The sequence below is a fragment of the Armigeres subalbatus genome, chromosome 3 (genome assembly GCF_024139115.2).
Source record: "Armigeres subalbatus isolate Guangzhou_Male chromosome 3, GZ_Asu_2, whole genome shotgun sequence".
NCBI lineage: Eukaryota > Metazoa > Arthropoda > Insecta > Diptera > Culicidae > Armigeres > Armigeres subalbatus.
Genome location: NC_085141.1, coordinates 297,979,270 through 298,005,975, shown reverse-complemented (window position 1 = coordinate 298,005,975; position 26,706 = coordinate 297,979,270). Strand labels below are relative to the sequence as shown.

The window sequence follows — 26,706 nt, the reverse complement described above, 5'->3', positions numbered from 1 at the left end:
AAGCAACTACGAGTTGTTCCCGAGCAGCGATCATAGAAGTTGGTATGAGCTTGGCATGCATAAGAGATAAAATATCAAAGCAATGCTTAATATTAATCAAAAAGAATATTAATTTGTTATGCGTTTGGTATTATAATAACAGATTGTGTTATGACTTAAGCATTTTGCATATTATTTTTGGTATTATTTCTTTGGTATTTTATCTCTTATGCACGCCAAGTTCATAACAGAATAAGGTATCAATAACAGAATTAAGTGTTATTAATGCTCATGTTCCCGAGTCATATAGTAGAAAATGCCGTATGACCGAACAGGTCACATAGTCGAAAATGTTATTTGGCCAAACGGGTTATATGATCGTAAATGTCGTTTACTGAAGGTTAGTGGATGTGAAAAGTGCGAAGGGATTACTGACAATTGAGAAATGCAAAGTAAGAAATGTGAAATTAAAAATTAATACCGTTTGTGTGACGACTGTTTCTTTTGTATTTTAGTAAAAATAAGATGTTTCACTTCTAACTGGCCACTACTCATTTCTCACTGTGGAAGTGCACTTCTCACTTTTCTTTTCTCATTTCTCATTTCTCACATCTTATTTCTCACTTCGTACTTCTCACTTTGCCAGCGTCGGATGCAACTTGTTGCGACCAAATCGGTCATTACAAAGTACAGAGAACTATTTTTTTTGTCTTCATTAGCGAGCCTTTCAGCCCTAGGCTGGCTCGTCTCGTTTAGTGAACTCTTTTTTATTCGATATTGAAGGGACCATCGAGCTAGGGAGGTATGGAGATAGTGAACACATTCGTAATTGGCCGAATGGCGTTTAGCCGAACAGTTAAAATTTGTTTCCTTATTGAGTAAAGTGAGAAATGTTCAAAGTAAATAGTGAACAGCGAGATCTGAGATGTGGAAAACGAGATGTTTGAAAGGAGTAAAGAGTAGTGAGAAGTGTAGAGAAGTTCCTCGTCCTCACTTCTTACTACTTCATTCTCACTACTCACTCTCACTCCTATTAATTTCTCATTGCTCGCTTCGCACATTTCATTTCTCATTTCATATTTTTCACTTCTCATTTTTCACTTCTCACTTCTCACTTATAACTTCTCATATCTACCTTCAAACTTCTAAATTTTCACTTCTCCCTTTTCCTTTCTTACTTTTCACTTCTCACTTCGCACTTCTCCTTTTTTCCTCTTCTTTTCTCACTTGTTATTTTTAGCTTTTTATATCTCACTCCTGACTTCTAATTTCTCACTTATCACGTTCCACTTCAAACTTCAATTTTTTTTAACTTCATTTCCGTGATAGGAAATAAACTTCTAATTTTTCACTTCTCATGTCTCCCTTCATACTTTTCACTTCTCGCTACTCACTAAGCACTTCAAATTTGTCACTTCTCATTTCTCACTTCTCACTACTCACTTTTCACTTCGCACTTCTCATTTCTCATTTCTTACTCAGAATTTTTCACTTCTAGCTTTTAACGTCTCACTTCTCATATCTCACTTATCATTTCTCACTTCTATCTACTTATTTCTCACTATTCATTTCTCTCTTCTAACTTATAACTTTTTACTTCTAACTTCTAACTATATCTTGCATGTACTTTTTTGACTACATAGAGTTAGTGAGGTGAAAATGCATTGGAAAATTACTTTGACATAGGGAATAAATTACTTTGAATTTCATCGAGTAAGAGAAAATATCAAGTTACAGATCATCGAGTTAGGGAGAGTTCACTGTACCAAAAAGTATGTCTTCGAAAAATTTACGCATACACACATACAGACATTACCTCAATTCGTCGGGCTGAGTCGATTGGTATACAACACTATGGGTCTCCGGGCCTCCTATCAAAACGTTCGTTTCTGGAGTGATAAGTTGTCGCACGAGAAAGGCACAGATTGATTTTTCGTACGGCCGAAAACCGAATAATATACAAATTAATGTAATGGTGAATGTGTAAAGTGTGAAATAATTAATGGTAATGGAGCTGTAAGACATGAAAAGAGAAAAATAAAAAGGTAAAAGTGAGAAATAAGCCTTTCGGCCGAAAGGCTCCTTCTGCTAAATGACCGTTTCAATCAAACGTCATTTTCAGCCCGTTCGCCAAACTACTATTTCAGCCAAACGGCATTTTTGGATAAACGACTTTACGGTCAAAAAAAGTTCGGCTGAACGACATTTTCGGCAATAGGTTTTTTCCTGCCAAAGGATTTTTAGGCCAGATCGGTTTCAACCTAATGGCAAACGACATATTCAGCCAAACAACTTCCGGCCAAGTAGCCTTCAGCCGATCGACTTTTCACTTTTGATATCACATTCTCATTTCTTACTTCTCATTTCTCACTTTTCATTTCATTTCTCACTCCTTACCACATTCGCCACTAGCGAATTCGAATAGTGTAAAGTGATTAATGATAATTCAGAAGTAGAATGCTGTGGCTTTCTCAGTCCAATTATATCAAAACGATTAGTTTAGCTTTATCCTACGTGTCGGTCTTTATATTTGGCTTTTTTTTAACGGTGAAATTTTCTATCGTTTTATGTCACTTCGTCAAATGATAGACAGTTTCATGCTTGAAAATTGTCATATATACTAGCCGAAACGTCGGGTACATCAAAACTAATAAATTAGGTAATAAGAAGCGAGGAATAAGAATCCAAGAATGAGATGTATCACTCCATTCTTTTCATTACTCATTTCTCACTGAGGAAAATGTGCTTTTCACTTCTGACTTAAGACTGACTTCATTGTTGACTTCGCACTTCTTACTCGACACTGTGAGAAGTTATAAATAAGAAATGAGGAGTGAAATTAAGAAGTGGGACTTTTCACATTCACTTCTCACTCTTCTTTTCTCACCTCTTACTTTGTACTTCATCTTGTTCGGTTAAATAACCTTTTCGGCCAAATGGCCTATTTGGCCAACCGATCTTTGCTGCCATACAACCTATTCCGTCAAACGGCATTTTCGGCCATATGACTTATTCGGCCAAATGTGTTTGTTTCGGCTAAATGACCTGTTCGACCATATTGCCCTTTCAGCAAAATTACTATTATGACCAAACGGCATTTCCAGCCAGATAACCAGTTCGACCGAACGATATTCTCGGCCGTATGACAATTTCGGCCAAATAACTGAGCCATTGTGATACACGGCAAAATGTGTGTCGGTCTTGTATCCTTCGGTCTAGAGGTGTGCGCCGGTCCGATATTCATCGGCGGCGGCGTTTGTCAGAATTTTGGTCGGCGGCGGCGGCGTTTTCGGCGTCACGCCGAAAGTCATTTTAGCCGGCGGCGGCGGCGGCGTGAATCGGCGTGGTGATTTTTTATTACGTTTTTTAAATTTTTTTTTCCAATTTTTGGGAAATTTTCAAAACATCAAAGGAAGAATCTTTTGAATTTCGCATGAAAAATCTAATGATCTTCTCCAGAAAATTCTAAAAGTTTTTCTAAAATTTGGAAATTATTTTCGTATTTTCCATGGTAACTACTTTGAGGTTTCGAGAAATATTTGGAATTTCTTAATAAAATTGTTTGGAATTTCACCAGAAAATGGGATACTTTAGAATTTTCACGAAAAATTGTTGTGCACTTTTACAGAAAAATCTTCGGAAATTCACAGAAAGTTTCTGTTTAGTATTCTTCGAAATTTGCACAGAAATCTTCATAATTGCAGGAGAGTGTTGCTGGTAGAATGATTGTTTTCAGGTTGACTTTGCCAGTCTAGAATAATTAGGATGGCGAGTTTGGCATGGCCAACGATAAAACAGCATATTCTTAAGAATTTTTGCGAGAGACTGCAATTCAATAGTTACATAAGCTGAGCTTCAAAACGATGTCAAAGTCTATGATCTGCATTGCGCTGCACAATCAGGTGTACTGAATGCGTCGCGTTTATCGAACGCTAACTCGCTAACCGAAACGAAAACATGTTGCAGTTCTTGAACGACTAGTGTATTGTCCAAAAGAAATTCTTGGTAAATTCCATTGGCCGAACTGGTAAATTGGCCGAAAAAGTTGTTTGCCCTAACAGGTCGTTTGGCCGAATATGTCATCAGCCCGAAAATGCCGTTTGGCCGAAATGGTCGTTTGACAGAATGGGTCATTTGGCCAAAAATATCGTTTGGGCCTACATGTTATACGGCCAAATGTCAATAAGGGTCTGTTCAAATATAACGTAACGCAATAGGGGGTGAGGAGTTGTTTAATATTTGTTACAATTTATTATGCAAAATATGGGGGGGTGGATGTCCTTCGGAATATTGTTACGCGTGACAAATAAATTGTATAGAGAAAAAAAATGTTGAAAAAATGTTAATTTTGTTTAAAAATGCATAAAGTATACTAATGCATAATAATTTATTGTAACGTGTTTTAAATCCTACCAAAAAAATTTTTTTTTCTCAATAAATTGTTTGTTACGCATTACGCATAGGGGTGGGGGCAGTTCCGGAAATTGTTGCAGATTGTTACGAGGGGGTGGGGGGTTCTGAAAAACATTTTTTTCAGCGTTACTTTTTATTTGAAATGAACGGGTAATTTGCAGTTGTTGAACACCCATCATACTTAACAAAGAGCAACGAAACGTTGGACAAAATTTAAAAATTAATTTAGTAATTTCGTCAAAAATATCTATCGGTTTGGCCTAATGACATTTACGTTGGAAAGGCCTTTTTATCAAACGACTTTGAACGAAATTTCGTAACCTCTACTTTTCAAGTCGATACTGGCCTTCAAGTCAAAAGTCATCTAACCTAATCCCATTAAGCCGAATTGAACGTTTATCCAAAACTGTTATCAGGTCGAAAATGGTTTGACCAAAAATTTAGTATGACCGAAAGCGGCATACAGCCATAATGAGCATTCAGCCGAAATGCTAATTTGGCCGAAAAAATCGTTTAACCGAATAGATCATTTAACCGAAAGTGCTGTTTGGTAGGAATGGTCATTTGGACCGGAAATGTCTTTTCTGCAAAACAACCATTCCGGCCAAATGGAATTTTCTGTCAAATGACCTATTCGGCTGATCGTCTTTTTGGGAGAATGATCAATTGAGCCAAACGACACTTTTCAAAGAAGTAAGTAAGTTAGTTAGTAAGTAAGATTGCAGAAAGGGCATTCTTGGGCCAAACGGCTTTTTCTGCCAAATGACAATTCTGGCACTTTTGGCCAAATGATCCTTATTCGGTCAAACGACTTTTTCAGTCGAACGTCATTTTCAGCTAAATGACCAGTTAGGGCAAATAACTTGTTACAAGTCCGGCCAATTTTTTTTTTTTGCTTTCAGTCAAACTACATTTTCGGTCAAACCATTTTCGGTTTTGACCTGATAACAGTTTCCGTTAAACGTTAAATGGTACTTGGCTAGATGTCGGCCAAATGGACCATTCTGTCAAAAAAACCATTTCAGCTAAACGGCATTTTGGCCAACGATCGTTTCGGCCAGATGACCTACTTCCACCGAATGTCCATTTCGACCAAAGAGCATATTCGGCTATTACGCTATTCCGCAAACCGATTTTTCAGCCAAAGGAACTATTCGACCAAATGACATTGTCGGCCAAATAACATATTTTGATTTTGACATCAAATTGATTCAAGATTTGTTTACAAATATTGCTGGAGATTACTAAATTGAATGATATGACATCAAACTGTGTACTTATTTTGTTATCGGAAACCAGTATCAAAATTAGTTTTCGATTTGCTCTCATCGACAGCAGGAATAGTTTTTTACTTGATTCACAGTAAGATTTTTCTGCTATACGTTTGTTATTTTAACCGTTAAAATAAACAAAAAGATATAAAATTAAGTAAACATAATCGATGATTTCACAACATTAAAACAAGTTATTGATTTTCTCTCAAGCTTTGCTTGGGTAGACTTCTACCAAATAGTCTTTTCGTTTGAACAAAATATTTGGCCAAACAATTTTCAGCCTTGTGGCCTTCAACCAAATGGACTTCTGCCGAACGACTCTTTGCCATTCAAAAATTTAATTTCAATGAGTTTTTTTTTTAATTTCAACGGAAAATCCTTCGCGATTTTTCTCCCGAAGTTTTGTTTAGTTTTTACGAAGAGCTTTTCGAAATTTGAACAATAAATTGTATGAAATTTTAATGGAAATCATTGGCATCTTCACGAAACATTCTCAGTTTCAACGTGATATTGTAAAGATCTATCAGGAAATTAAACGAAAGTTCCACTGAATCTTCGGAATTTCCACTGAAAATTTTGTGGACGTGAATCGGCGTGAAAATTACAGATCAGCGGCGTGACAAATTTTAAACGGCGGCGCGCCGATGCAAAAATGTCGGCGGCGGCGGCGTGCCAAAAACAGTCGGCGGCGGCGGCGTGGCGCGGCGGCGCACACCTCTACTTCGGTCAAATGGCTTTCGGTCGATTAACTTTTGGCCAAACAGCCATTTCCCGTACAATATAGTTAACTCTCCCTAACTCTATATTTTCCCTTACTCGATGAAATTCAAAGTTCCTTGAATCCAGCACACTGCGTGCCCTTCGCAAGTCAATACCTCCCTTACTCGATATTCTCTAAGTCCAAGTAATTTTCCAATGCATTTTCACCTCACTAACTCGATGTTATCAGAAATGGTTAACATGCACCATATACGAGGTGTCGGCTTGTTTTTCGAGATCTAAACCATTACACGCTTTGGTGTTCTATAGAGAGATGGTTGATCGGCGTATTCTTTATTCGATATTTATCTACTACGCAAAATTTATCTACTACGAGAATTATTTATCTTTTTTATAATAGTTTGTTCATATGATTTCTTCAAATGCATTCAAATAACTTTTCAATTCTTATATCTATGGATATAGTGAATTGATTTTTAATATTTATTTACCTTAAAAATATTTCAAAATATTCCAACGGAAACGCGTCTTTAAGTTTCCAGGAATCTCTGCATGTGAATAATAATGACAATAAATTTAAAAAAAAACGCAAAAGTCCATTTTTACCCAAATTCCAAAAACTACGTAAAAAATACTTTTGCGGAAATCTGTTTCTGTGGACTTTGGCGTTTCTCGTACTTTTTAAAAAACCACGTATAAGAAACCATTTTAATTCCAAAACTCGCGTATGAAAATTTGCTTGTAAAGCAAGTATTTTTTTTGTTTCATTATCCAAACGCGTGACTTGACATCACACTGCAGTGACTTTGGGAAAAGAATTTTCTGAATTAGGGGAACGGTTCACCACTTCATCTCATAGCTCCTATTTCCATCCCATCAAAAACAAAGAAATGGAAAGGAATTTGGTTTGTTTATTATTTTTGTGATTTTTTTCAGCAGTGAGCACGCATGTTGACAAAAAGAAGCGACGAATTTGGTGCTGTATTTCTTTGTTTAGCGATGAGATGGATATATGTACAGTGAGATTGAGATCGGAACATTTCCCCTACTTTTTATCTCCGATCACCTAAATTATTTTTTAATTGCAGTCATGTATGTTTTTTGGAAAGAAGAAAAACTGCATAAATGTGTTCCAAATATCTGTGAACACATAACTTTTTATTGTTGTAAAGCAAACAAAAAAATAATCACAAATATTTGTCGTCCATTGTTTGGCGGGCGCTTAATATGATTTCGAGTTTCTCAATGAATAACAAATGCACAATGTGCACTACCCGTGCTACCCGAAAGGGTAGTGCAGCCTTTGACTCGCACGTAGCAACGAGAGCCCGCGCACCTTCGGCTCTTTAGCTCGCAAAATTTGAGAGACGCGCTCCCGAAGGCGGGTGCTGCACGAACATTTTTCGCACCGCTCTGAGCATTTAGACAATCCTTGATGGGAAGTAGAAAGTGAGAAATGAAAAGCGAAAAGTGAGAAGTGAAAGATTGTGAGTGAACGAGAAGGGGAAAGTGTGAAATGAGGAGAGAAAAATTCGAAGCGAAAAGTGAAGAGTGAGAAGAAGAATTATAGAAGTGAAAAGTAAGAAGTGAGAAGTGAAAATAAGAAGGAGTAAGTGAGAATAAAAAAGTGAGAAGGGAGACGTACTAAATGAGCTTTCTTCTTCCTTATTTCCTCTTCCTGCTACTTTCCTCTTTTTCCCTTTATTTTACCTTTTCCCTAATTCGAAATTCGAAGCGAGGAGTGAGAAATTAGAAGTGAAAGTGAGAATTGAAAAGTGAAAAGAAGAAAATGAGAACTAAGAAGTAAGATATGAGTAGTTATAAGTTAAAAGTAAGAAAAGAGAAGTGAGAAATGCTGAGTGACAAATGAGTAGTGAGCAGTAAGGAGTAAGTGATGAAAAGTGAGGAATGAGGTGAGAGGTGAGAAGTGATAAATGAAAAGTAAGAATTGACAACTGAGGACCGAGGAGTGAGACGTGAGAAATAGGATGTGACTGGAGAACTGGGATATGAGGCTTGAATATCACGAGCTGAACCTGTCTAGAACCGAAAACCTCGTTTATAAAGACAATATTAATAATAGAATTGAAACTAGTGAAATTATTTAATATTCTTTCCAATTTCCTTCATTCTTCTTTTTGCTCCTTTTATTCTTCTTCGTTCTTCTTCCTTTACCTATTTCCTTCTTTATTCTTCCTTATTCCCTCTTCCTTCCACTTTCTCTCTACTTCCTTTTCCTTTACCGTTTCTCTTATTTCTTCTTCTTTCTCCCCTCTTCCTTCTACTTCCTTCCGTTTTCATCCTTCTTTCTTCTTCAATCTTCCTTATTCCTTTTTTTCTCCTTCCTTCTTCATTATTCCCCTAGCAGCACAATCCAGACCGATTTGGTTGCAGCAACTCAAATGTGATTAAATTCGGTTACATATGGGTCACAATAACTTGTGTGCAACATGTGTGCTGCTCGGGTCCTTCGTACCTTTTCCATCTTCCTTCTTCTTTCTTCCTTTTTTCCTCTTTCTTTTAACTTCTTCCTTCGTCTTTTTTCTTCTTATATCTTACTTCTTTCTTCCTTTTTCTTTCTATCTTATATCTCATCACTCACCTTTCACTTCTCAGCATCTAGCTTCTCACATCCCAATTATTATTCTTCACTTCTAACCTCTTGCTTCTGTTTTCCTTACTATTCGCTTCCCACTTCTTACTTCGCAACTATCGCATCTCACTGCGCACCACACACTTCTTATTTCTGACTTCCTACTACTCACTTCTCATTTGCTACTCCACACACAACTAAGTACTCACTTCCATTTCTATGTAATCACTTCTCCCTACTCTGTACTCACTTCGAACATCTCATTTATCGTTTCTCAGTTCTCACTTTTAACTATTCTCTTCCAAAATTTCACTTCTCCCTTCGAAACCATTTTAACTATTCAGGCAAATGGCATTCGGCCAAATGACCTTAAGCCATATTTCTAAATGCTATGAAACGTGTTTGATATTTTGGGAAAAAATATTAATTATATTCCCTATCTCGATACCTCCCTAACTCGATGGTCCCTTCAATGTCGAGTTAGGGAAAGTTCACTGTATAATATAATTGTATAACATAAACCCATTTCAAATATCATTCCTAAATATTAAAAGTATACAAAGTTGCTAAATTGGACAAAACCTGATAAAAAAATTAGTTTCATTGGATTCTGAAATATTAATGACCTTCATAATGATAATATAAATAAGTTAAAAGAACTCAACATTAAGTACAAAGTTCAAAATTTTAACTCACTAGTAGATAGTTTTCTCACTCTGTCATGAATGATATGAAACATTGGTCTTCTTCCACGCAAGGGCAGATTTTAGTGAAAGGAACCCAAAAAAGAGTTGTTTTGCTATTCCGTGTGGATTTCAAATTTAAAGCAATTCACTGTTAGAAAAAGTTCCATGATCATCCGGCATAGGTTGATCAAAAATTCGGAATTGAAAATGGCATTTGCAAAAATGTTAACAACAAATTGGTCATATGACACGAACACAGGTTGGAGGTGAATCTGCTTCATAAATTGAAAATTTCTTCGTCTTGGCGGCTTTATTTGCTTACATTCCAGCTTCATATGACCGAAATTGAACTTTGCCTATGAAAATAAAATTGAAAATAAATTTAGGGTACAAATATTTAAAAAGAATTATGCCCCCCCCCCCCTCGAATGTTTTCGCCCAAAAGATATAATTTGAGGGGGGCAACAATAAAATTTTCGGAAAATTTTGAGATATTTTAAAACATTCTTCAACAAATCCGAGGAGTTTTTTTTTCCGAAGGCCAGTAGGACTTATTTTTTTATGAAATATTTGTAACGGTCTTATTTAGTTTTCAAAATTGTCAACCCATTATTGCATTGCTTGCTACATTACCTGCTAACGCTCAGCAAACAAGCGGTAGACGAACTGGCAATAGTTTGTCTAACTGGTGTCGTTAATTTATACGGGAGCTAATGCTGCACCCTGTCTCGTCAATGAGTGAGCCTACAAATGATGGACACGCTGTATAGACCATGTGACAATTGGAGAAGTACTTGTAGTGTCATGCTAACGGACACTAAAAGAAATTTACTTGAATTTTTCTACCGAAATTCATTTGAAACAGTTGAATAGCATAGTATACGTTAAATATCTATCGTGAAACGAGATAATAGCCCTTAAAGAGCTAAACATTTATCTTTGATAAAATGAGTAAATCAAAAATCGATCACAAATATTCAACATTTCAAAGTGCCTTACCGGTATCGTTCACGTGTTTCCTTCACCCCATCTGATAGCATTCAGCCTTCAGCCTCGGCAGTGCCTTTTTGTTCGCTGAAACTCAATGAAACTCGCCCGTTCGGAAAGGGCCCGTTGTCACTCCATCCAGCCCGAACATCGAACGAGAAAATTTCTGCATCTGTAATTTGTCTTTGTGAAAATTATGGAAAATCAAGTCTTCAAACTGCGTTCCTTGAGCCTTATCAGAGGATGGCAACCCGCACGCCTCGAACTCCCGCCCATGCTTCAGTCGCTTCTGACAATTTCCACCTGCCGACATCGCGAAACATGATGTTTTCCAATGCCATATGTGGGGAGAATCGTTTCAAGCCCGGCAAACACGAACGAGAAGAGAAAAAAACCGATCTGCTACCGTCATCCAAATTTGGATCACCTTCCCTGCCACATCGAAATAGAGAATATCTCGTTTGTCACCGTAGCACCTCGCTGGGGTTGGCCCCTACCCGTGCACAATGGTTCGTTTTTGGGACAACAAGTCTCAGCTAACATATTTTGGTTGATTTTTAGAAATGAAATAGTTTTGAAGCACAAAACAGTAGATTGTAAATATGTAGCTATTTTTGTTGATTGCTTATCTCTAGGATGGGAAGTTAGCTAAATGTTTATACAGATGTAGCTTGATTCTTAAACCAATGCACCACTGTGCTGCACTTTCGTCACTGCCAGACTGATGGACTACAACCACTTGGCAACGCCAGCAATGTAACAACGCACCATTTTGGATCATTTCGTGAAGCAGCGAGTGTGCAGTGGTTCGTCCACCATATCGAGAGGATCATCGCGGCGGCGCACGTCTTCTCGCTTTGCCAAAGCGCGATGCAAAGTAGGTGAGATCCCGATAGCTGGATGGATGCCCCGGTGATGATGCCTAAATGGAGTACGTCCAGCGCACTTACCGTGGCATGCCGAGGAGCTGCTGCTGCACAAGATGCTACATGGAAGATGATAATGATGATAACGATTTGTGACACAAAGACGCATCGGGGAGGGTAGGCAGATTTTAATGTTTAGTTTGTTATGTTTTTGCTGTTTAGATGAGTTTTTGAGTATCAATAAAAGCAACTTATCAACACCTGGCATTGAAATAATAATGGGTCTAGAAAATCGAACAGGTCAAACTGTCGTGGAATGCTTAGGAAATTATAATTTAAACTGCTTAAAAAAGGTATCAGGGATTGGTGCAAAATGAACGAAATGCTACCATAACAAATTACAAATAATAAATGGTTTTGTTACTTAATTCAAATCTGGTAGCACTGCACGGAATCCAGACAATTTTTCTTGGAACAGCAGGAGAGAAAACACAACTCATAAAGCTACCATTTCGCGTCATAAATTTTCTTTCTTCATTAATAAATGTGTCCTCACCACTGACACCGGCCAGCAGTTCCAAGATTGACCAATCAGATCCTGACCCATTCGGCACATCGGGTTGAAAAACATATCACCAACTTATCTTCGATCCCTTCGAATCCTGTCGTTTGCTCGCGCTCTCCAAATTAGGGTGGAATATTTTATTAATGAAATACCTGCCCATTGTTGGATCGCCCTAGCTCCGTACCGTTGTTGCTGAGGCTCGCATTATGTTCAGTGATATACTTTTTATGCTGCACTGCCCAGCTCAAATACCAGTCGTTTTTTTCTCGATTCTACCGCACTTATGGTCAACGCTCGTACGTACATATTAGCCTAAAGGGTCGTCACTCAATGGAACGGTAACCATGGATGGATCAAGCGCGTATGACGGCTCTTATCGCCGCAATTGGATAAAAGCAATTTATCCACCTTTGGCACACGCTAATCCCCCTCGTTGATGTATTGCTTTTTCAGCCCACTATAATTGCACAATTCCGTAAAACACGTGACAAATTGATTTAGCACTCGCCTTAATCCGCCTTTTCTCTCTCTCCCTTTTCGTTTCTCCCCCAGGATGATCGTTCACCGATGTCGTCCGGCAGCGATACCGAGGACTACTCGCCTCCTGATTCGCCACCTGGACCTAGCTGTAGTAATAGTAAAATAACTAATGAACCAATCATTAATAGTAATAATCACAGTGTTAGTATAGCGCCACAAACGTCATCTTCTAGTACGTCAATTTCAACATCGTCTTCATCGGCGGCAACAGCAGCAGCAGCAGCAGCATCAGCGGCGGCAGCAACAACAGCAGCGGCCCAGGCAGCACAAGCTGCTGCCAACAGTAGTAAACTGTCCATCCTCGAACAGCAATATAAACAGCAGCAGCAGGCTCTCCAGCAACACCACCAACAACAGCAACAGCAACAACAACAACAGCAATCACAAGTGACAAGCAATGTAATCTATCCGGCAACGGCTTTGGCTAATCTACCTCAAGACGTGCTGGTGAGGCTGCTGCAATCTGGTCAAATTCAGCTGCATAACGAGGGTAAGTGGGAGAACTACATCAATTAGATAAGATTCTCCAAGAATGCGAAAAGATAACGTACGTCCAAGTCAGAAAATGTAGAATGTATCGATAAAACCTCTGATTTTCATTCTACCATCTAGAGTTAGTTACAACCTCCTGGCGAGTGACTCACATTATCATCTTCTTAGCCTTTTTTAACATGCGCACTTTTTCTTCGATGATTCATCCGATCATTTACCGTCTTGACTCAATTTCCTAACATAGCTCATATTCCAAATACTCGCTTTTAAATCCCTAGTTTGGCTTTATTCGTGTAATACCTTCCATAGGATCTGAATTCGTTTGCTATCCTGATCCTCAGTATGGAAAATCGATGAAAACTTTTGTTTCAGGGCGCTAAAACTTCAGTGTTAAGAATACGAGTCATGTTCGGGATTTCAGTTAAAACGGTAGGGATACGGCAGGTATTTCCGTCCATCGTCATAGGGGCTAAAACCAACGAAAGCAACGTACATTTGCTAGAACTCCACTATAGCAGAACGTTTCTCCTGAGCTTACGATTTGGTACGTATGAGTTTTACAAAAAAGCGTCTCTTTTATTGGTTTTCGAGACTATGACGAACAGACGAAAATACCTGCCGTGTCCCTATATGTTTTCTTGACCCTTACTTAGAATAGATAAATCTCTCAAATTTATGAAACGAGAATTTCGTCGTTGGAAACAAATATAGATATACTACAACAAACATTTTGAAATCTTATCAACCGATGCATGTGCCTGGAGAAGAAGGACTTGGTTTAGTGGGTCGGGTATGATAATCCCTACTCCATACTACCTCCCCTGCCCAGAGATGTTCTGCACAGTTGGCAAAAAATCTGCTCTTTAATTTTTAAAATTTTTAACAGTTGAATAAAATTCATTCAGCGAGTGCAACTAGGGACACGGCAGGTATTTTCGTCTGTTCGTCATAGTCTCGAAAACCAATAAAAGAGACGCTTTTTTGTAAAACTCATACGTACCAAATCGTAAGCTCAGGAGGAACGTTCTGCTATAGTAGAGTTCTAGCAAATGTACGTTGCTTTCGTTGGTTTTAGCCCCTACGCTACGACGATGGACGGAAATACCTGCCGTGTCCCTACTAGATGGATATTTGAGTTTTCGAAATGTCACTTCGATCTGTCAAAATAATATACGGTGTAGCCAGGCGAGCGCTCGCATAGCAAATACACCGGCGTGTATTTTGTGTGCACTATTTTGTCAGATTGGAGTGAAATTTCGAAAACTCAAATATCCATCTAGTAATTGCACTCACTGAATGAATTTTATTTGATTGTTAACCCTTAAATGCGCAATGTTGTTTTAAAACAACAAACCGAAAATAGGGGAAGTGGGGGTAGCACGCCCATAGGGGTTAAAACGCGCCACCCCTGAATAAGGTTAAATATCCCCATTTTGATAATTTTCAATAGTCTATACGATAAAGCAATGAAAAATATTGCCATTGGATACATATAGGCTATTTCATGATTTTTCTCTAGTTAACTCGAAAAAACGATTTTTGCGTGTTTTGATGCAATTCTAGCTCGGTGGAATTTAGTCTTTCTGTCGCTGTTATACATTGATAAATTAATAATTGAGCCATGAGCCATGCTGCTTACTCGTGTTCTTTATGTTCCACACGAAATCGTCGTCAAAAATGGTTTTAAAACGATTTTATGGGCCTTCAAACTTCTGAGGTCGGTGTGGGGCATTACGCCCATGCTCATTTCGTATGACCGAAACAGCTGAAACATTCGGTTAATTGCCTTAATGTAGGCAATTAAAATGAAAATCAGTACGATAAGCACATAAGCGTTTTAACCCATCCACTGGCGCATCTCACCCCGCATGGTTTCAAAATCATTTTTTTCGGGTGCTTTTTAAAAATCAAATTTCTGTGCAATAAAATGGACAATTAGATATCTGTTATCGGTAGTCAGTCGCAGATATGCTGTTCTTCAGTATGCGCTGATGAAAACTGGCTGAAATGGTGGTTTTCATTGATAAAAATGGCATTTTCCTTAACGTGGGCGTCCTACCCCCAGTTCCCCTACGTTTAATGTTAATAATTTTAATGGTAGTTTACGCTAAAAATACTTTTGACGATTTCTAAAAAAATCGCCTTGCGCCTTTAAGGGTTAAAAACTGTGAAAAATAAAAGAGCAGATTTTTTTGCCATCTCTGCCCCTGCCTTCCCCAAATGTCTGGTTACAGATTTCTGTTATTGCACTGTTCACACTAAATCGAACAACACAGTTTGAAAATGTGACGGTTCCAAACTGTGCTCAAAAGTGTGACAGCGTCGATTTCAATGGGATTTGACATCGATAAATGTCAGACGAAAGCAAACGGTGTGAGAACCACGTGCTTTTGTTTTGAACATTTTCTTCTGACATGTTCACATCTTGCAGCTTCTCGCATTTTCTCTTTCTAAATGATGGCCAAGGTTGCCAGTTGTGCAGTTTAAATAATTATTTGCTCCAAAAAATATTATTATTTGGTGGGATTCGAGAAAACTAATTCGGCAACTGTGCAGACGCAATAAAAAAGTGTGATTATCGAACTGCATCGATAATCCATGTTTCAAGGCAAACTGCAATACTTACGATGAAAACAAAAATGCTGGTCTTTTTATCAAGAACAGTTTGAAATATATTTTATAAATATATTATCAAACATTTCAATTACGCAGAGTTCGATGTGATAAACGCTGCGTTCTTCATTGCATCCATTTTCATGGAGGTGTAACCAAATGGTGGTTTGGTGGCACGATAAATAGTTCGACATTGAGGTCATGCCGGCTCATTATCGCAAGCTATGAGTCGACGGGTAAAAATTATTTTGAAATAAGATACACTATGGGGATGTGGAAAAGGAAAATTAATAGTTCATGTTTACATTATTGTAAAACCAGTTTATACGATCTAAATGCAATCAATCGCTATGGAGTATCAAAAACAGTCAATTTTGCACCAACTGTGCGGTAATTCATAACATTGAAATTTATGGAAAAGGATTTGAAAGTTAAGAAATGTTTTTCCACTTACCTTCCTTCAATTGCGATAATTGCTCTGAGTATCTTTTGTTGAATTTCATTGGCTTACAGGAATAGGTCCCCAAGAAATACTTGTAATAACTAGTAGAGGGCTGGTTTTGTTTTCTCGAACACTAAGTGTACGTTAAATATATATGTTTATAGTAAGAATGGGACTTCCAGTGTTATAAACTAATCGATTCAGTTCAACGAATTGAGATGATGTCTGTGTGCGCATATTTGGAGGAAGGAACCCATTCGGCCGAAAGCCATATGGCCGAATGCCACTAGGCCGAACAGACCATTAGGCCGGAAGGGTCATTTGACCGAAAGGGTCATTTGGCCGATAGAGGTGTGCGCCGCCGCCGCCGACAGTTTTTAGCACGCCGCCGCCGCCGACATTTTTGCATCGGCGCGCCGCCGTTTCAAATTTGTCACGCCGCTGATCTATAATTTTCCACGCCGATTCAAATTTTCAGTGGAAACTCCAAAGATTCAGTGCAATTTCCAAATAATTTCCTGATAGTTCTCTACAACATCACGTTGATACTTTTTTTTAAGAATAAGAATAAGAAGTTGATAAGAATTTTTTCCAACTATTTGGTAAAAGCCTTCCTGAGCAAACCGATAACTTTTTTTTAATGTTGTGAAATCATCGATTATGTTTACTTAATTCGATATCTTTTTGGTCGTTTTAACGGTTAAAATAACAAAACGTAATAGCAGAAATAGCTTACTGTGACATTCAATTATTAACTATTAATGCTGTCGATGAGAGCAAATCGAAAACTAATTTTGATATTGGTTTTCGATAACAAAATAAGTACATAGTTTGATGTCATTCATTTATTTAGTTAACATCTAAACAGATAACACTGAATCAACAATTTGACGCCACAATGCACGGTTCGAGGCCGCATCTCTCCATCCTCGGATACGCCCCACGCTCGCCAAGTCGTTCTGCACCTGGTCTGCCCATCTCGCTCGCTGCGCTCCACGCCGTCTCGTACCTGCCGGATCGGAAGCGAACACCATCTTTGCAGGGTTGCTGTCCGGCATTCTTGCAACATGTCCTGCCCATCGTACCCTTCCGGCTTCTGGATACTGGGTTCGCCGTAGAGTTGGGCGAGCTCATGGTTCATTCTTCGCCGCCACACACCGTCTTCTTGCACACCGCCAAAGATGGTCCTAAGCACCCGTCTCTCGAATACTCCGAGTGCTTGCAAGTCCTCCTCGAGCATTGTCCATGTTTCATGTCCGTAGAGGACAACCGGTCTTATTAACGTCTTGTACATGACACATTTGGTGCGGTGGCGAATCTTTTTCGACCGCAGTTTCTTCTGGAGCCCGTAGTAGGCCCGACTTCCACAGATGATGCGCCTTCGTATTTCACGACTAACGTTGTTGTCAGCCGTTAGCAAGAAACCGAGGTAGACGAATTCCTCGACCACCTCGAAGGTATCCCCGTCTATCGTAACACTGCTTCCCAGGCGGGCCCTGTCGCGCTCGGTTCCGCCCACAAGCATGTATTTTGTCTTTGACGCATTCACCACCAGTCCAACTTTTGTTGCTTCACGTTTCAGGCGGGTGTACAGTTCTGCCACCTTTGCAAATGTTCGGCCGACAATGTCCATGTCATCCGCGAAGCAAATAAATTGACTGGATCTGTTGAAAATCGTACCCCGGCTGTTACACCCGGCTCTCCGCATGACACCTTCTAGCGCAATGTTGAACAACAGGCACGAAAGTCCATCACCTTGTCTTAGTCCCCGGCGCGATTCGAACGAACTGGAGTGTTCGCCCGAAATCTTCACACAGTTTTGCACACCATCCACCGTTGCTTTGATCAGTCTGGTAAGCTTCCCAAAGAAGCTGTTCTCGTCCATAATTTTCCATAGCTCTACGCGGTCTATACTGTCGTATGCCGCCTTGAAATCAACGAACAGATGGTGCGTTGGGACCTGGTATTCACGGCATTTTTGAAGGATTTGCCGTACAGTAAAGATCTGGTCCGTTGTCGAGCGGCCGTCAACGAAGCCGGCTTGATAACTTCCCACAAACTCGTTCACTAATGGTGACAGACGACGGAAGATGATCTGGGATATCACTTTGTAGGCGGCATTCGGGATGGTGATCGCTCGAAAGTTCTCACACTCCAGTTTGTCGCCTTTCTTGTAGATGGGGCATAAGACCCCTACAGCTGTTCGGTTTCCCAGATTCTGACTATCAGTTTGTGCAGGCAAGTGGCCAGCTTTTCCGGGCCCATCTTGATGAGCTCAGCTCCGATACCATCCTTACCAGCGGCTTTGTTGGTCTTTAGCTGTTGAATGGCATCCTTAACTTCCCTCAAGGTGGGTGCTTCCCTCAAGGTGGGTGGCTTCCATCGTCCGCTGAACTGACGTAGTCATCTCCTCCGCTGCCTTGACTTTCATTGCCTATACTCTCAGCGCCATTCAGATGTTCCTCGTAGTGCTGCTTCCACCTTTTGATCACCACTTTCGTCCGTCAAGATGCTCCCATCCTTATCCCGGCACATTTCGGCTCGCGGCACGAAGCCTTTGCGGGATGCGTTGAGCTTCTGATAGAACTTGCGTGTATCTTGAGAACGGCACAGCTGTTCCATCTCCTCGCACTCCGCTTCTTCCAGGCGGCGTTTCTTCTCCTGAAAAAGGCGGGTCTGCTGTCTCCGCTTCCGTCTATAACGTTCCACGTTCTGCCGGGTACCTTGCTGCAGCGCGACCTTCTCCTCCAGAATCTGTCTGCACTCTTCGTCGAACCAATCGTTCCGTCGACTTCGACCCATATACCCGACGTTGTTCTCCGCTGCGTCGTTAATGGCTGCTTTGACTGTATTCCAGCAGTCCTCAAGAGGGGCCCCATCGAGCTCACCCTCTTCCGGCAACGCTGCCTCGAGATGCTGCGCGTATGCAGTGGCGACATCAGGTTGCTTCAGTCGCTCTAGGTCGTACCGCGGCGGTCGTCGGTACCGAACATTGTTGATGACGGATAGTTTTGGGCGCAGTTTAACCATCACCAGATAGTGGTCCGAGTCGATGTTAGCGCCACGATATGTCCTGACGTCGATAATGTCGGAGAAGTGCCGTCCATCAATCAGAACGTGGTCGATTTGTGATTCTGTCTGCAGTGGTGATCTCCAGGTGTACCGATACGGGAGGCTGTGTTGGAAGTAGGTGCTGCGAATGACCATATTCTTGGAGGCGGCGAAATCAATTAGTCGTAGGCCGTTTTCGTTCGTCAGCCGGTGAGCGCTGAACTTTCCAATAGTCGGTCTAAACTCCTCCTCTTGGCCAACCTGAGCGTTCAAATCTCCTAATATGATTTTGACGTCGTGGCTTGGGCAGCTGTCGTACTCACGTTCCAGCTGCGCGTAGAATGCGTCCTTATCATCATCAGTGCTTCCGGAGTGTGGGCTATGGACGTTGATTATGCTGAAGTTGAAGAACCAGCCTTTGATCCTTAACCTGTACATTCTTTCATTGATCGGCCACCACTCGATCACGAGCCTTTGCATATCGCCCATCACTATGAAAGCTGTTCCCAGCTCGTGTGTGTTGCCGCAGCTCTGGTAGATGGTATGATTACCTATAAACGTTCGCACCATTGATCCCTTCCAACAAACCTCCTGCAGCGCTACGATGCCAAATCCACGGTCCTTGAGCACATCGGCGAGTATGCGTGTGCTCCCGATGAAGTTGAGAGATTTGCAGTTCCACGAACCGAGTTTCCAATCGCTAGTCCTTTTTCGTCGCAGTGGTCTTCGCCGATGGTTCCGGTCCGTACTCTCTTGTTGATTGTTCGTTGCTTATGATTTTTAAAGGCTGGCTTGCAGGGCCTGACACCAAACCCCCTGAATTTCCGGAGGACCATTCCTCCTTATTTCCGGTGGACCATGGTGCACAGTTTCATAGAGCCCCTCGCTGGCACTCGGAAGCTGATCAGCCGCCCCTAACATGGGAAACAGACGCTGTTGTGAGCCGATCCTGACACGGAGAACAGACGCTCAGAAAGATTAGCACCTCCGGAAGAGCAAACCCCCTTCCCTGTCAGCATACGACCATAGTTCCCACCGGGGTTGGTTACCCGATCTTCCCTAAGGTTGCTCGTATCCCGGCCAGCACCGCGGGGAGGTAGGGATAGGAGTTGCTGGGTAAGAGGACAAAGACCACGAGATGGGGTCTATTTTATTCCTTCAGGTACGCGAAGTACCAATGGTACGCTTTACCCAGCATTTGCCGTGCCAAGTTTGATGTCATATCATTCAATTTAGTAATCTACAGCAAAATAAGATCAAAATATGTAATCAATCATAATGATTTATACATATTTGAAAACGAATTATGACTCAATGTGATGTCAAAATCAAAATATGTTTTCTATATGATCTCATTATGTTTTCAGACTTCGTTAGGATATCTAGCCTAAAGTTATTTGACCGAGAATGTCATTTGGTCGAACAGTTCCTTTGGCTAAAAAAATCGTGAATATGTCTTTCGGCCGAAATTGTCGTTTGGTCGAAAAGGACTTTCTGTCGAAAGTGTCGTTCGGCTGAATTTGTCATTTTGGATATTTTCAAGACAATAACGGGAGAAGATTTTTCACGAGAAGTTGTTCCAAATTTCTATAGGAAATTGTTCGGAATATCCACGGAATGTTCCTATTGAGTTTCTGTTGAGTATTCTTTGAAATTCACACAGAAAATTGTGACTTGTAAAAGAGATGCTTCACGTTGACGTCCCCAATCTAGATTATATTTATAAGACGGTTAGTTTTTTTTATCCTTTATTAAAGTGATTTTCTTCGCTGGGAGAAGTTCATCACTAAATGGCTAGTTTGGCATAGCCAACTTTAAAACATCGAAAAAATGCTCGGAATTTTTAGGTTTTTTTTAGATTTCTATAGAAAATTCTTCCTATTTTCGATTAAAAATTCTTAATAAGTTCCATTGACCGAAAGCGACAGACGGCCGAACTTGCAATTTGGCCGAAAAAGCCGTTTGCCCTACCAGGTTGTCCGGCCGAAACGATCGTTGGCCAAAAATGCCATTTTGCAGAAATAGTTTTTGACACCGGCAAAAAGGAGTTTTTTTTTCTTCCCCTCATCCAGGAACGCCAGTGAGCTTTCCTCCAGCTAGTGTCAAAAAGTACAGTGACCGATCGTTTTTTACACACCGACAAGCCGCCATTACCGAGCGTGGAAAGTTGGATGGGATTTTCCAACAATTTCTTATGGACAATACATTAGTCGTTCGATATCTGCAACATGTTTTCGTTTCAGCTAGCCAATGGCGTTCGATAACTGCGACGCATTCAAGACGGCAAATAATTGTCAGACAGCGTCAGAATAGAAGTGCACCTGATTGTTCAGCGCTATCCAGCTTTCCACGCACGGTAATGGCGGCTTATCGGTGTGAAAAAATCAATTGGTCACTGTACTGTTTGACACTAGCTGGAGGAAACCCTACTGGCGTTCCTGGGTGAGGGGAAGGGAAAAAATGCCTTTTCGACAGTGAGTTCTCCTCCAGCTGGTGTCAAACAGTACAGCGACCGATTGATTTTTACATTCCGACAGGCCGCCATAGCCGAGCGTGGAAAGCTGGATGCTGCTATCAACGACATTGACATCGTTTTGAAGCTCAGCTTTCCGATAACTAAAAAACTGATGTAACTATCGAAATGCTGTTAAAAGCATTGCAGTTAAATTATTTTCAGTTATCGAACGTCTAATGTACAAAAAATTTCCCGTAGTTAAGAATATTTTTTTGTAAAAATTCTGAAGTTTCTCATGCAAATTTCGACGATTTTTCTGCTGAAATTCCAATCAATTTTATTTGGGTATTACAAAGACCTTCTCTTGGTAATACCAAAGGTTGCTCGAAAATATTTTCCAAATTATGGAAAAACTTATAGATTTTTCTGGAGAAGTTCATTATATTTTTCATGGGAAATTTAAAAGATTTTCTTTTAATGTCTTGAAAATATCCCGAAAAAATGCAAAAAAAATCTTAGAAAAACGCAATGAAAAAATCGTCACGCTGATTCACGCCGCCGCCCCCGCCGGCTAAAATGGCTTTCGGCGTGACGCCGAAAACGCCGCCGCCGCTGACCAAAATTTTGACAAACGCCGCCGCCGACGAATATGGGACCGTCGCACACCTTTATTGGCCGAAAGGGTCGTTTGGCCGAAAGGGTGGTTTGGCCGAATGGGTCATTAGGCCGAAAGGATCATTAGCTGAAAAGGTCAGTTGACCAAAACCCATTCGGACGAATACCATTTGCCCGAATGCCACTAGGCCGAAACCCATCTAGCCAAAAGGGTCATTTGTCCGAAAGGGTCATTCGGCCAAAAGGGTCGTTTGGCCAAAAGGGTCGTTTTGCCAAAAGGGTCGTTTTGCCGAAAGAGTCGTTTGGCCGAAAGGGTCGTTTGGCCGAAAGGGTCATTTGTCCGAAAGGGTCGTTTGGCCGAATGGGTCATTTGGCCGAAAGGATCATTAGCTGAAAGGGTCATTTGGCCGAAACCCATTCAGCCGAAAGCCATTTGGCCGAATGCCACCAGGCCGAAACCTATCTGGCCAAAAGGGTTGTTTGGCCGAAAAGGTCATTTGGCCGAAAGGGTTATTTGGCCGAAAGGGTCATTTTACTGAAAGGGTAATTTTGCCGAGAGGGTTGTTTGACCGAAAATGTCGTTTGACCGAATGGGTCATTTGGCCGAAAGAGTCGTTTGACCGAAAAGACCATTTTTCCGAAAGAGTCGTTTGACCGAAAGAGTCGTTTGACCGAAAGAGTCGTTTGACGAAAGGGTCGTTTGGCCGGAAGGGTCATTTGGTCGAATGAGTCAATTGGCCGAAAGAGTCGTTTAACCGAAAGGGTCGTTTGGCCGGAAGGGTCATTCGGCCGAATGGGTCATTTGACCGAAAGGATCATCAGCTGAAAGGGTCATTTGGCCGAAAGGCCTTCTTATTATGGGATAGATAAAATACTAATGAAGGGCTATGAAACGTCTTTGGTTACGATGGGCGTATTGCCTAGGCACTTTTTGAAATTCATTTTTTCACGACATTTCAAAAAAGCTTCATTACGTGTTCTCAGTAATATTTTTATATGACTACTGACAGGCAATGCATTTACGACTTTTTGAACTACCAAATAACACAAAGTTTGCATAAATTGCGTTGAAAAGTAAAAAGTTTTCATAGGTATTGCCTTAGGTGGGCATATTATACCATCTCTTACCCTACCACGCTATCTGCCAAGCCGTTCCTGGATAGACGTTAGGCAAAATAACAGCGATTTCAATCAATATTGTTCTCTGATGGCCCATTGCACACTTTCACATTCTAAGGTCCCCCAAAAACACGCGACGCTACAGTCGCTATGCGATTCTATCGCTTGGCGACAGCGATTCTGTGGCCGTTGGTATGGAAGCGTAAATCAAACATTGCCTGCAGCGATAACGATATAATTTTGCATGGATAGGTATGTCATCTTTCATTTGAATTCCATGCTTGACAGTGTGGTTAGCCTTTAATGAAAAATGCATCACCATAACGAGATACAAGTTTCATTAGCTTTCATTTTTTATCAGTATTGAGGTGGGCAATCCTGAGTTGATCGAGAAAAGTTTTACTCAAAATTGGTTCGTCTAGCACTGTGTCGCGCATACTGCATTCAAAATTATTTATTTCTGATGGTTTTATTGACTGTATCGCACCGCTCGAAACTGCGCCAGGTCTTTACTGTACAGCAGATTCTTTAATAACTTCATGAATGTCGCGTCTCTGCATATCACCTTTTTATTATTTTCATTGTGAAATATGACAGTATAGATCAAATAAAGCTATGGCGAATCATCTATTAGATTAGCTTTCCGTGAAAGCTCACAAGACTCAAACGAACACTTCCCTGTGTTTGAATCCCGCCGGAGTCTACGACTATCAATCTGGTAAGATGGATGGCACCGAGGATGGAGGAAAGAGGCCGTGAACCGAATATTGGTATCTTCTTATATGCATCAAGCTAGATTTCATTTCACGTACAAGAAAAAGCTGCCAGCTACGTTGTTGATAGCTGCTTTGACGGTGTTCCATCTAATATTAAATATATATTCCTATTTTTTTTTTTGCTGCACTCCTCAAGAGGGGCTTTCTTGATCTTACCCTACTTCTCAATATTGTGTGTGCAACACCTGGCTTCAAATATGTGTGCCGAAGACGATTGAGTCATGCTCGTTCATGAGGTGCTTTGAAGTCATTTTTATACATGAAATCTTATATTCTTTTTCTTATTATTGGCATTACATCCCACTAAGACACCATCGCCTCGCTGCTGAGTTTTCATTCAGCACTTCCACAGTTATTAACTGCGATGTTTCTAAGCCAAGTTACCATTTTTGCATTCGTTTATCATGAGGCTGATACTTTTATGCCCAGGGAAATCGAGACAGTTTCCAAAGCAAAAATTGTCTAGGCCGGCACTGGGAATCGAGCCCAGTCACCCTCAGCATGGTCTTGCTTTATTGCCGCGCATTTTACCGCTAGGCTAAGGTGTGCCGCATCTGAAATGTTATATTAAAAGCCATACATATACTTTCGCGAGTCAAAATGCATTCAATGGTGTAAATAAACTATTTAAATTTTGAAATTACCGAAATAAATTTAGAATGCACTTCTGAGAAGTATCTTAAAATTCTTATATATGTATATTTGGCTTCCGATGAGCTATACAATTCTAAACGAGATCAAATCAAAGATCTTTGTATTATTTAACCCTTTTCATATCCTGTTTTTTTTTTTCAGATGGCGGTCAGCAATTCATCACCATACCCTTGTCGCTCATGTCCACACTAAAGCCGGACTCCAAAAATGCCAACGGAAATCAAAACAGCCCTGCTCAAGCAATCAATGCCAAACCAACCTCATCCAGCAACAACAACAACAACAACAGATCATCGTCGTCTCCTGCTTCATCGTCATCGGCTTCATCGTCGGGAAGGCGTCCTCCCAAGTCCAAAGACGTTATCGTCAAAACCGAAGTCGATGATTGAGCCCAAAAATATGCTTTTTATTAGATTAACATTACTTATGATGAATTTGTTTGAGCCGATTTGATTTCTCGCGAGTTTTTGATTTATCTGTCATGTTAGGAGCTTTATACCTAGTTCTGTTGTCGCCAAGTAGCTAAATACCGTTTATTACTTACCTACAACTCTATTCCTTCACATAGAAACGTCTTTTTGTTTCAATTTCAGCACACTACCAATCAAAACCAAATGCTTTTAATAGTTTACAAACGAGAAAAGGCTACAAGTACTTAAATCCTGCTATATAACAAAGTTGCGTTTTATAACTTAGGAAAAAGCCAAACCCTTGCTCAAACACCTTTACAATGTGGTGAGTGGTTTGAAGAAAGCTCTAAACTTCTCAAAAGAAGCAAATAAAAACGGAATGAGACTCGAGTTGTTGACAGTGTGAAGTTGACCCTAGAATAAGTTTTCATTAACACTAGTTCCATAAGTTTAATGTTTTTGTTCAAGCCAACTCTGAAATGTTTTGTGTGGGATAGAAATCTTCATTTTTCATATTGTTAGTGTAAATTCGATCAACACCATTTTTTTCTATTTTCATCCACATCTCAGACTGTAAGCTTGAATAAATATTGAGACACTTCAAAAGTGCGAATAGGGAAAGATTTAGTTGTTATCTTTCTCGGTGATTCCAACACCACAATATCAACAGTTCATCTGTTAACTATAAATTCGCTCCAACGTTCAACCATCGTTGATGTTTGGCACCTAGTTCTACTTCCTTCATTTCATCTTAATTTAGATTCATAATTTATTGTAATACTCCGAATCAAAGTTCTTAATAAAATGTTGGAAAAACGTCAGTGTATCATAATTTGAAAGAAATTTGACATTTTTGTAACTGTTGGTACTTTTCGTGTTTAGTCACACTTCAATCCACCCGAATCTCTGTTTCATTACTTCCTCCGCATAGGCGTTCTGTTGTGGTGTTCCATCAAGGTAATGATGTTATGATGATAACATCAATCGAGTGGGCGTGTGGATAATTGAGGCATGCAACAGACATGTCGGAATCAGAAAAGAACAAAAAGGAATATGCATCGACCCAGATAGTGCGGCCCCTTTCCTACCGTCTGTCCATGCCATGCAAGGATAATAAATATATTACAAATTGGTGCAGAAAATCGATACAGCCGGGTAATTGCTAACACCGCACATGGACAATATGTGCGACGCTCCGTAGGAAATGTCGTTGAATTCGATTCACCTCAACATGTTTCAATATTAATGACAAATGGGAATGTTTCGAAATTTTGGTGAAACGAGTTCAATGAACATATGGGAAATTCCCCACCCCATTTCTGACAAGAGTAATTGACATCGGTTTCGATTGAAACGATTGATAACTCAATCGTTGGCCCAATATTCGTTGGTAAGTATTAAGGCGAAATGGATGGAGAGGAATGGTAGTTCATTTGATGTTAAAGTTAAATTACTT

The 26,706-nt window shown here is 40.2% G+C and overlaps 1 protein-coding gene across 5 annotated transcripts in view; it reads left to right on the top strand.

Moving 5' to 3' along the window:
• The window catches only part of LOC134224953 (serum response factor homolog), a 738,652-nt gene extending 712,585 nt beyond the window's left edge, over positions 1–26,067 (top strand). The window contains exons 4-6 of one of the 5 annotated variants that reach the window (XM_062704629.1): positions 12,636–12,714; positions 12,775–13,113; positions 24,982–25,120. In XM_062704629.1, the coding sequence (XP_062560613.1) occupies positions 12,636–12,714; positions 12,775–13,014 (319 nt within the window). In that variant the 3' untranslated portion in view covers positions 13,015–13,113; positions 24,982–25,120. Of the gene's footprint in view, positions 1–11,312; positions 12,380–12,635; positions 13,114–24,981 lie in introns of those variants that run through there. The other 4 variants (XM_062704636.1, XM_062704631.1, XM_062704633.1 and 1 more) reach the window with 4 other exon arrangements.
• Positions 26,068–26,706: the final 639 nt, after the last annotated feature.